The sequence below is a fragment of the Megalobrama amblycephala genome, linkage group LG7, assembly GCF_018812025.1.
Source record: "Megalobrama amblycephala isolate DHTTF-2021 linkage group LG7, ASM1881202v1, whole genome shotgun sequence".
Classification (NCBI taxonomy): Eukaryota; Metazoa; Chordata; class Actinopteri; order Cypriniformes; family Xenocyprididae; genus Megalobrama; species Megalobrama amblycephala.
The window spans coordinates 16,714,409-16,726,792 of NC_063050.1; the positions used below are offsets into that span (position 1 = coordinate 16,714,409).

The following is a 12,384-nucleotide window of genomic DNA, read 5'->3' on the forward strand; positions in this document are numbered from 1 at the left end:
TTTTGTGGAAGAACGTTTGTTAACTTCATATACATTATTTCATTTATCAAACAAAATATTTCTTTTTTAAACAACTGATATTAATAATTATAATTTTCACGCAATACATTTCAAATAAGTTCAAAAACACACAAGCTCTAAGAAATATTCACTGAACCAAAAGTGTGACAACTAGCCCCGGAGACTCCTATATTCTTTGGTGTTGCTATTGTATGAAAACGGCAATTACATTGAGGTCTTTGATGTGGTAAATCTCTATTGCGTTCCTCCAGCGGTGCGTGGACTGGTCCGGAGCCCCAGGATAAATCCGTGGCGTGCTCGTTAGTGAAGACTCCCACTGCGCCCCATGGCCCTGATGGATAGAGAGCGACAGGCAGGCATTTCAGACAGTCTCAGCCAAACAGCACTTCCAGAAGTTATACGCTAATGCATTTATGCAGAATATAGATTAATCTTACCATAATGTACATCAATGACCCTGCTGAATTTATGTGACAAGTTAGGTGGTAACACGTCATAAACAGGAGCAGATAGTCCGTCTGTTCTCTCTTGTAAACTTCTGGACACCTGTGACATAAAGCATTGTTCTGGCACTATGGGGGTCTTGTTTTTCCCGGTTAAGGTCCAGGATGAAAGGTCTGAATCTCGCCAAAATACAGAAAACCGTGCCTCTAGACTCAACTCTTGAGTGCTTAATAGTAAAAGGGCATTATGCTTCACTCAACCTTCATATCATTATACGATAGTCGTTCTTATGTAGAGTGAAAAAGAAGTTATTTTGCAGACTGCAGAAGCTGCTTTTTTCATATATAATGAAAGTCGTAGATCAGGAGCTGTCGATATTCACAAAATACCACAAAAAAGCATCAACAGATTTAAGAAACAGACTGAAATGCAAGTTAAATTTATGACTTGACATCATATCAAAACAAATATTTAAAGGTGCAATAAGAGATTTCTGAGAAAAGCTGTTGAAAGTGGATCGGACTGAGCAGCACAACACACTTGTAGCCAATCAGCAGTAGGGGCGTGTCCACTCATGATGGGGGAGGAGAGTGAGGGAGATTTGAAGAAAAACTGTAGAAAGCGAGATGGCTGAGAGACATTACAAAAGAGGAAAAAGAAGGGTTATGATCTGGGGCATATTATTCGTACCTCGCTTAATACATCTGAGATGATTTGACAGATGCCAGATCTTCTAATCGTGATAACTGAACTCTGGCTAATTTGGTTCTTCAAACGAATTAAAATATCTGGATTAAGTTGTCTAAGATTACTGCGTGTTCTCGTGTTCCATGAAAAGGGCAGATGTATCGATACATGAAACCACGATCAGCAATGCAGCGATTGGCTGGAGTCAAGACGGCAACGTAATGACATCATAGAATGAGAAAAGACACCTGACGAAAAACTTGACGAATTTCTAGACATTTATAAGGAAACAGCCAAGCGAATAAATGACAGAAGAACGACATAAATGTTATAATAGATAAATTAAATGTGCACTATTTTTTTTTTACATGATTACCCAATTATTTAGGCTATATTCACAATTTCTAGTATTTGTACAGGCAATTTTTTATTTCAATGTTGTAATTAGCAACTAATTTACCTTTGAAGCATATTTGACAGCATTAATTAAAGTTTCTTAAGGGTCAAGATCAAGTTATCTGCGTCTCCTGCGCTTCATCAAGCCACTCCCTTAATATCTGTCGCGGTTCAAATTCACAAATGCATGTACGGCATAGACATCTGTACATCATGTGTGTAAGACTACAATAAAAATTATTACGTAATTATTCCCTCACGAATGAATCTCTCAAAGAGTAAAACTGTCGCTGTCTATATTATGACACTACACGGCATTATAGTATTATTTGTAAATTTATTTTTAAATCATTATTATTGTCCCTGGTTTACATTAGGGTACTCTTGTGGGAAAGTAGCAGTGGCTGGGACAGACTTTAAGCATCACCTCCGCTTAAAAAGATGCAATCTAATCCTGTTTACATGAAATAAGCCTGCTGCCGAGCAGGTTTGAGCTTACGGACCTGTTGCTATGACAGCAAGTCCAGGATGAGCGTCGAAGAACCGAACAATCCAAGATCATGCCAAATCGCCATCAGTCAAATCCAGCTAAGTGAGTTAGCGACGTACGAAGAATATGCCCCAGGCAAGAGCTTTAGGACCTGCTTTAATATTAGAGAGACTGATGCAGGAAGGCCTGAAACCAGATGCCGAGGTTGTGTTTTTCTGCCCCACATGTGACTAACATTGATTTTGCTGTGTTTCTCATAACCAAGATATGCTGTTGTTGTTGTAATGTGAGCTATAGTAACAGGACAGTTTTGAGTGTTTGTCTGGAGCTGGTGTGTTGCTGGAGACTAACAACCAACTCTTGCTTGCATATACTCTTGTGTACTGTACATTCAATTTTTTTTTTTTTTTTGCGCTTCCTTGTTGTTTGATCATCTTTGGTTTATTTTTCACAAAGCATTATTTTGCTTCGCTTCAGCTATGATAAACAGACATCCACTCTTGCATTGCATGTTTGTGCATTTGGGGGCGGAGCAATGAAGGGAGGGGTGTGTTAGGGTTGATTTCAAATATCAAGTGTTTCTCAGAAATCACTTACTGCACCTTTAACAGCTACAATAGAGGAGTTTTTATACAGAAAATAACAGCTTTAGTTTTCAGTTTGTTCACAAACAGTATGGCTTGAGAAGACATGAAATCTAGTGCATGTGTATGGACTACTTTTATGGAGCTTTTTTGGAGCTTGAAAGCCACTTGCCAGAGTCTAGTTTTACCATTTTCCTTTTTTTTTTTTACATAGAAGAAATAAATTCATACTGGTTTCCAGTAACAAATTCTTATTTTTGAGTAAATTTAATAGACTAATTCCAACTAAAGGGGCTCTAGTTTTCACCTGACTTCTTAAAATCTTAATTTCTAAACTTGTTTAAATCTTTATATATATATATATATATATATACACACACACACAAAGATTTTTTGTTTGTTTAAAGAAATTAATATTTTCAATTCAATTTCAAATGAACAGTAAAAACATTTATATTACCAAAAAAAAAAAAAAATTCAAATAAATGCAGTTTTTTCATCTAAGAATCCTGAAAAAAAGTGTCATGGTTTTCACAAAAATATGAAGCAGTACAACTGTTTTCAACATATATAATCAGAAATGCTCCTTGATCATCAAATCATCATATTAGAATGATTTCTGAAGGATCATGTGACACTGAAGACTGGAGTAATGATGCTGAAAATTCAGATTTGATCAAAGGAATTACATTTTAAAATATATTACAAACAAAAACAATTATTTTAAATTGTAATATTTCACAATAATAATAATAATTTTAAAAAAAAGTAAAAACTCTTACAGACACCAAAATATTGAATGGTCTTCTAAATAAATTGTCGACATTGAAGGTTTGGTTCTAACTTTTATGAAACATGTTAAAATTAAAATTCATAACCTTTAAGCAGTTTTCCTAAACTCATTGAGTTGTGCTTTTCAATGTACCACTGCTGCAGTGTTTGACCCTGTAACCGTTCTGTGTTTTGCACTCAAAATATTTAGTTGTGATGTAAAATGTTTGCATGAACAATTAGCTTTGGTAGACACAAAATACTGGTATTCACATAAATCACTGGACAGAAACACCTGATGCAGTAGATGGAGAATAGTGTTTTATTTGCTTTTAAACTTGATGTGCTTCTACAAAAAGAAGCCAAATTTTGGAAAGGCAGTTATAAGTTATAAGAGAATGAAGAAACTTCAGGAAAACGGACTGATAACTGATAAAGATCAAAATCTCCCTGTCTGATACACTATCAGGTTTGTGAGTTTTTGCCCCTGCTTTTCATGAACTAAAGAGCCCACTGCTTCATGCTGTGAAATCAGGAAAACACACTTAACGTTATCATAACCAGCGCGGTGTATACTGTGATATTGTTGTCGCTGCTGACAGGTTGCAGTGTTTTTGCTGCAGGTTTAAACGAGCATCTGACCTCCATGTAAGGTGTAAGTGTGTTCCTGTTTTGATGTATGCAGACATTACTGTCAAATGATGAGGAGGAGGAGAACAAGACAACGGAACGCATCTTCATGTTGTGCTTCACAACTCAGAACCAGCAACAGGCGTCGCATAAATAAATGTTATAGAAGATCTGAAGAGAATGTATCTTAATTATTACAAGTCTATATAAATACATCACTTTAACTAACTGCAAAAATTAAATTAGATAAATTGAATCACAAGATTTGTACACGTTAATTACAGTTTGATTCACTGCAAACAGAAGTTTAAAGGATAGTTCATCCAGAAATTAAAATTCAGTCACTATTTACACATCCTTGTCAGAACAAACTTGTATGCTGTCCATAATGCAATACTGAAAGAATGTGTCAATCAAATAACACTTCAAAATTTCTCCCTGTGTTGCATTTAAAAAAAAAAACTAGGGTTTGGAATGACATGAGGGTGAATAAATAATGACAAAATTCTCTTTTTTGGGTGAACTAACCCTTTAGCAACTCACTAAAATATGTACCATCTCCTTAAGTTGGACCCTCTCAATTAACAACACTTCTGACCAGTTCAGGAACCAAAATAAAGTCTGGCCAGAATATGAAACAAAGGTTTACGGTGTCATTCACTGACCCCAAATCAGATGTGCCAGGTTAAACTGAACGAGTGACAGACATCTGTACTGATACTACTCCTGTACATTCCTGCGCCCGTATAATCTCCTTTCTTGAACACACATCAGGAATGAGTGTTTTTCTTACGCTTAAATACAAACACCATCACCACAAAGCAACATAGACCATCAAGATTGTTTTATGTTTCTAAGCAGGCCGCTTAACTCTCGGCAGACATTCATTACGGATCATTGGAGCAACATGGCGGCATCAGTTAATACAAGACCAGAAAACCAGAGAGAGTGGAGAGACACTGAGAGGGGGCAAATGAAGATGTGAACACCAGAGGGATGTATGTATCAGAGACAAGCAGAGGAGGAGGGAGGAGATGGTGTGTGTTTGATCCGTGGAAATCATTTAAGTCACTTCTTGGGGGGGCTGTAGGGCTCCAGCAGCTGCTTGGAGAAAGTATTGACCTTGTCCGCTCCTCGAACCTCGTGAGGCAGCAGAGGCAACTTTATTATGTGGAAATCTTCATATAAATCCTCCATCTGAGAGAGAGAGAGAGAGAGAGCGACAGGAAGGAAAACAGGGAAGGGGAAAAAAAAACAAGAAAAAAAAGGGGAGGATAGAGGAAAAGGACAACGATGAAGACAAAGAACCGCAAAGAGGAAGAGGAAATGAAATGCAAAGAGAAAAGAAAGGAAAAGGCAGAGGAAGAGAAAAGGAAAAGACATAAAATTAATTATAAAGGAAAAACAAAGAGGAAGAAGGGGGAACGGAAAAAGTAGAAGGGAGGAAAAATTTGGATGGAGAAGGAAAGAGAAAAGGAAAAGCATAAAGGAAAGAGGAAGAAACCAAAGATGGAAGGGGAAAATAGAGAGGAAGGAAATTAGAAATAATTGGAATCGTATAAAGAAAAGGGGAGAAAAGAAAAGGAAAAAAACAAATGGAAAAAGACAGGAAAGTAGAGACAGAAAAAGAGAAGAAAATAATAAGTAGTAAGGGAAAACAGAGGAAAAAAAGGAAGGAAAAGGAAAAGGAAAGGAAAGGAAAGGAAAGGAAAGGAAAGGAAAGGAAAGGAAAGGAAAGGAAAGGAAAGGAAAGGAAAGGAAAGGGGAAAAGTAGAAGGGGAAAAGGAAAAGCATAAAAGGAGGAGCAAGAAAACAAATGGAAGGGGAAAAGTATAAAGAAAAGAGAGGAAAAAGGAAAAGGAAAAAATAAATAGAAAAAGTAAGGAAAGTAGAGACAGAAAGAGAAGAAAAAGATTAAGTAGTTGGAAAAATAAAGAGAAAGGGAAAAGTTTAGAGAATAAGGAAAGACAAAAGGAAATGTATATAGGAAAAAGAAGAGGAGGAGGAGGAGGAAAAAGTGGGAAGGAAAAGGAAAGAAAAAAAAACAGGAAAATGGAAAAGGGGAAAAGAATAAAAGAAAAAGAAAGGAAAAGGTTTGGTAGGAAAGCAGAAAGGAAAAGGAATTGATCTTAATCACAAGTCAATAGAAATACATCACTTTAATAAAATGACATTTGATAAATTGGTAACACTTTATAAAGTTTCATTTGTTAACATTAGTTAACACATCAAACATGAACTAACAATGAGCAATCATTAATCTTTGTTAATGTTAGTTAATAAAAATGTTCACGTAAGTTCACAGTGCCTTAACTAATGTTAACAACTTTTGATCTTAAAAAAAAGTATAGTAAATGTTGAGATTAACATTAACTAAGATGAATAAATGCTGTAGAAGTGCTGTTCATCGTTAGTTAACTAATGTAGTTAGCTAATGTTAACAAATTAAACCTTATTGTAAAGTGTTACGGATAAACTGAATCTAGTCATGGGTTTCTGTACCTTATCAATGACATGTTATAGTATGTAATTTGTCATAACTCTCAAACACACACCTGGTCCAGGTACTTGGACTGGATCTTGTGTCGGGCTTCACACATCTTGCAGGGCCGCTCATTGTCAGGGAAAACCAGCTGGTTGACGATAATGTTATGCGTGTCGATGCGACACTTGGCCAGCTCCTGAATCAAACGCTCCGTCTCGTACAGAGACAGGAACTCTGCGATGCACACGCAGATAAACGTCGTCTGCTCCTGTACAGGAATCAACGTTACATTTAGGCCTTTTGGACTGTTTTATAATACATCTGTCCGGGCATTACCAGGGACTACTGTGACATGACACTCACCGGGTCCTTAAACTGCTCGCTGACTGAGCGGATGACGGGGAGCGTTTCTTCCAGTTTAGATGCCAGCTGGTCTGCATTCATGTCTCCCAGACCCAACATGTTACACATCTGCAATGGTTTGAAAGAACTACACTTAAAACTTATATTTAACTATTAAAGTGTAGGTTAAAAATTCATACTTTTTTCCCCTCTACATAACATTACACTATATTCCAGTGCTATTTTACAAATATTCCATTGTCCAGAATGCAGTGCTGGTACCTGTGAGATGAAGGGGCTGATCTGGTTCTTGATCTGCATGAGGCGGCCCAGGCCTCGCTCCACGATGGTGGGGAAGTTAAGCAGACGCAGAGTGTGTCCCGTCGGGGCCGTGTCAAACACCACCACTGAAAAATTCATGCCTTTCACTAACCTACAGAAGAAGAAGAAGAAGAAAATGACTCAGATGAGAATGAGATAAATTACTAAGTTATGTTATTAGTAATATAATAAAATAGTAAAAGATTACATACACCGATCAGGCATAACGTTATGAGCACTGACAGGTGAAGTGAATAACTCTGATTATCTCTTCATCACAGCACCTGTAAGTGGGTGGGATATATTAGGCAGCAAGTGAACATTTTGTCCTCAAAGTTGATGTTAGAAGCAGGAAAAATGGGCAAGCGTAAGGATTTGAGTGAGTTTGACAAGAGCCAAATTGTGATGGCTAGAAGACTGGGTCAGAGCATCTCCAAAACTGCAGCTCTTGTGGGGTGTTCCCGGTCTGCAGTGGTCAGTATCTATCAAAAGTGGTCCAAGAAAGGAACAGTGGTGAACCGGGCGACATGGGCAGCCAAGGCTCACACGTGGGGAGCGAAAGTTGGCCCGTGTGGTTCGATCCAACAGACGAGCTACTGTAGCTCAAATTACTCAAGAAGGTAATGCTGGTTCTGATCATCCTGAAAGGTGTCAGAATACACAGTGCATCACAGTTTGTTGCGTATGGAGCTGCATAGCCGCAAACCAGTCAGGGTGTCCATGCTGACCCCCGTCCACTCTCCAACAGTGGGCACGTGAGCATCAGAACTGGACCACAGAGCAATAGAAGAAGGTGGCCTGGTCTGATGAATCACGTTTTCTTTTACATCACATGGATGGCCGGGTGCATGTGTGTCACTTACCTGGAGAACACATGACACCAGGATGCACTATGGGAAGAAGGCAAGCCGGCAGAGTCAATGTGATGCTTTGGGCAATGATCTGCTGGGAAACCTTGGGTCCTGCCATCCATGTGGATGTTACTTTGACACGTACCACCTACCTAAGCATTGCTGCAGACCATGTGCACTCTTTCATGGAAACAGTATTCCCTGGTGGCTGTAGCCTCTTTCAGCAGGATAAAGCGCTCTGCCACAAGGCAAAAATGGTTCAGGAATGGTTTGAGGAGCACAACAACGAGATTGAGGTGTTGACTTGGCCTCCAAATTCCCCAGATCTCAATCCAGTCGAGCATCTGTGGGATGTGCTGAACATACAAGTCCGATCCATGGAGGCTCCACCTCACAAGTTACAGGACTTAAAGATCTGCTGCTAACATCTTGGTGCCAGATACCACAGCACACCTTCAGGGGTCTAGAGCAGTGGTTCTCAAACCTGTCCTGGGGACCCCTCACCGCTGCACATTTTGTATATCTCCCACATCAGACACACCCAATTCAACTCTTGCAGTTTCTACTAATTAGTTGATGAGTTGAATCAGGTGTGTTAGATGAGGGAAACATGCAAAATGTGCAGTGGTGAGGGGTCCCCAGGACAGGTTTGAGAACCACTGTTCTAGAGGAGTCCATGCCTCGACGGGTCAGGGCTGTTTTGGCAGCAAAAGGGGGACCAACACAATATTAGGAAGGTGGTCATAATGTTATGCCTGATCAGCATCATAATGTTATGCCTGATATATATACACACTTCAAATGACTGGGGAATCTACTGAATGTGTATAATGATGTGAAACAATGGTACGGCATAAAAAGGCCGAGATAAAGCCAGAGTTTTATATAGTAGGACTGTTTGTTTACCGAATTATGTAATTCATAGTACTTCCTTCCCTTATGAAAGACGTTAAGAGCTCACTTTCACCTTTATCTGCTTTTCAGATTTTCAAATACTGTTTTGCTTTGGAGGTAAGTTTTGTGATTCATTTTGAAGCTTGTTTTTCATTCATAACTTACAACGCTCTATTGAAGAACTGTTTGAAATGCAGATGGAGAGAATGAAAGCTAAATCACATCTGGTCTAAATACCCATATGACAAGAGCTTTTTAAAAAGCTCTTGTCATATGGGTATTTAGACCAGATGTGATTTAGCTTTCATTCTCTCCAGCACGTTTGAAAAATGTAGACTGCATTATGAGATTATTACAGCACATTAAGTTCAACACATGATGCTGTACGCGTCTGACCTCATGACCTCTGCGTAGCTCATGGCCTCATCGATGCCGGGGAAAGCACTCATGGCTTCCTGCATCATCTTCTTCCCCATACTGAGCATGTTGTCCTCCTCAAAGAACTCATCGGGCAGCTCTGCCACACCCAGACTGGGGTCGATCTCCTACACAGAGAGAGAATGCGGCCTTATCTCATGCATTTCATCATCTAAATACAGTTATAGCAAATTCATTTTAAAGGTGCCCTAGAATTGAAAATTGAATTTACCTCGGCATAGTTAAATAATTTGAGTTCTGTACATGGAAATGACATACAGTGAGTCTCAAACACCATTGTTTCCTCCTTCTTATGTAAATTTGATTTGTGCAAAAGACCTCTGAAGAACAGGCGAATCTCAACATAACACCAACTGTTACGTAACAGTAGGGATCATTAATATGTACGCCCCCAACTTTTGCATATGCCAGCCCATGTTCAAGGCATTAGACAAGGGCAGCCAGTATTAATGTCTGGAGCAGCACAGCCGAACCAACAGACTTTATGCAGGTAAGCAAGCAAGAACAACAGCGAAAAATGGCAGATGGAGCGATAATAACTGACATGATCCATGATATCAAGATATTTTTAGTGATATTTGTGAATTGTCTTTCTAAATGTTTTGTTAGCATGTTGCTAATGTACTGTTAAATGTGGTTAAAGTTACCATCGTTTCTTACTGTATTCATGGAGACCAGAGCCATGATGTTATTTTCATTATTAAACACTTGCAGTCTGTATAATTCATAAATACAACTTCATTCTTTATAAATCTCTCCAACAGTGTGTAATCTTAGCTTTAGCCATGTTAGCCCGAGCGTAGGCTACTATCAAACTCATTCAAACAAACATCCAAATAAATACTATACTTACATGATGCTGCATCACGAACACTTTGTAAAGATCCATTTTGAGGGTTATATTAGCTGTGTGAACTTTGTTTATACAATGTATTATAGAGTTGCGAGCTTGGGGGCGGGGAGCACGAGCATTTAAAGGAGACACGCTGAAACGGCGCATTTATAATTATGCCCCAAAATAGGCAGTTAAAAAACTGAATAATAAAAAATCTATGGGGTATTTTGAGCTGAAACTTCACAGACACATTCAGGGGACACCTTAGACTTATATTACATCTTGTGAAAAAGCGTTCTAGGGCACCTTTAAACAAACTAAATCTTAAAGAACAGTGGCCATTAAACCAGATAATAATACATAGTTTCTGTAAAGCAATCCTAGTTTCATATCACTCTTTCTTTTTTCTTGCAACATCTTTGTTGTTTCAAAATAGCACAAGTTCCTGATGTGAATCACACACAAGTTTAAGCATGTGCCACATGTCCCAACTTTAAATGACAAGAAGGTCTGGGTGAAACACTGAATAAATTCACAATATATTTCTAATGATTTTGTTGACTAGAAATGTATAGATTCAATATAAATACATTTAAAAATCCAGTTTAACAGATAATGTTTTAAAGAAATAATTCACCCAAAAATGAAAATTATGTCATTTACTGACCCTCATGATATTCCAAACCCATAAGACTTTCGTTCATCTTCAGAACACAAATGATGTTTTTAATGAAATCTGAGAGATTTGTGAATGTAGAGCTGTTGTTTTTAGTGTACACACGGTATTTAGTGAAAACAGCATGTGTCGTTGATAACGCACCATGGCAAAGAGGTTGTCGTAGCCCTTGACTTTGGTGGGCACCTTGGAGAACTTCTGGTCGAAGGCATCTGAGATGTTGTGTGCTGGATCTGTGGATATGATGAGGACGCTCTCTCTCACTGACGCCAGCTGAACCGCCAGACTGCAGCTGCAACACAACAAGCAAAAAAATAACACTTATTCTAGATAGAATGAGACATTCCTTATAGTTCACATCTAGAGAAGAAATCAATGACATTACATTATTATCAAGACAAACTTTCAATATTGTCTTGACAAGCCTTGGCTGATTTTTTTTCCAGCAAAAACAGTATGATTTATTTAACAAGCCAACAAAAAAATGACAAGTGAACTTAATTATTGATGGTCAAATCAGAAAAATCGAGAAAATAAGAACAGTTTTTTAATCATGCCATTTATAAACACCTGTTGCAGTGAAATCACATATTAAAGTGGCTGTATAGGTGGCAAAGGTTAAGACAGAAATGTATATATAAGTTGTTAAGATGGATAATACCACCCACTTTCATTCATCTACCTGTCTATCTGTGATATTTGAATATTATTATGAATAAGAATAATTATTCACAAGGAAAGAGATTTTAAAGACTACTCACACGTTAAGTATTTTTTCTAAAATATCATAAAGTACTATTTTTCGACTTATGTTAGGTTGCTGGTAAATTATATTTAAAGATTTGTTTTCATTTATTTGTTTTTAACCATACATTTTCGAGTTTCAGTTTGTTTAAACCGGTATTTTAATGCCGTAAAACAGTAAATGTGTATGAATAATCTTCTGTGGTGTGTTGCAGCTAAAGCGGCACTGACAGCTAACAGCCTCTCAACTGTAAAACCCTGTCGTTTATTCACTCACCTGCATGTTGTCTTGCCCACGCCACCTTTACCCCCGACAAAGATCCATTTGAGTGATTTCTGCTCTATGATATTCTTTAAAGTCGGCTCTAAAGGCTCTACATCAGGCGCATCTTCAAACTCGTCTTCCACTGACGCTGCCATCTTGCTCTCAAGTCAGTCGGAATACACCAAAGCGGCAGCTGCGCACTCCGCCATTTTGGCTCCGCAACGGCAGAAACAACGCACTGGAATGGACAGACATTAGATCCAAAATGGCCAGGGAAGGGTGAACAGTTACGAACGGAAGTGTGCCGATTACGCTGATGACTCAGCCGGACTGGACCAACTAATTTCATTGAATAAGAATGTTCCAGAAGTGATTGTTTAGATTTATTTCTTATTTGTATGACATGTAAATGCACTTCTAATAATAATAATATCACATTTTGGTGGCTAGAGACGTTTAATATTTCTCTCGCGCGTTGTTAATTTGTGTATTTGGAAGACAGAATCACAC

At 38.2% G+C, this 12,384-nt stretch overlaps 1 protein-coding gene across 1 annotated transcript; it reads right to left on the reverse strand.

Annotated features, from left to right (window-relative positions):
* Nucleotides 1–3,692: 3,692 nt before the first annotated feature.
* Nucleotides 3,693–12,133, reverse strand: get3 (guided entry of tail-anchored proteins factor 3, ATPase). Its single transcript, XM_048196169.1, has 7 exons — nucleotides 11,887–12,133; nucleotides 11,010–11,157; nucleotides 9,313–9,461; nucleotides 7,133–7,283; nucleotides 6,872–6,979; nucleotides 6,579–6,776; nucleotides 3,693–5,220 (listed from the first exon to the last, which is right to left on the reverse strand). Exons 1-7 carry the CDS (start codon nucleotides 12,027–12,029, stop codon nucleotides 5,092–5,094), a joined length of 1,026 nt encoding a protein of 341 aa, XP_048052126.1. The 5' UTR covers nucleotides 12,030–12,133; the 3' UTR covers nucleotides 3,693–5,091.
* Nucleotides 12,134–12,384: the final 251 nt, after the last annotated feature.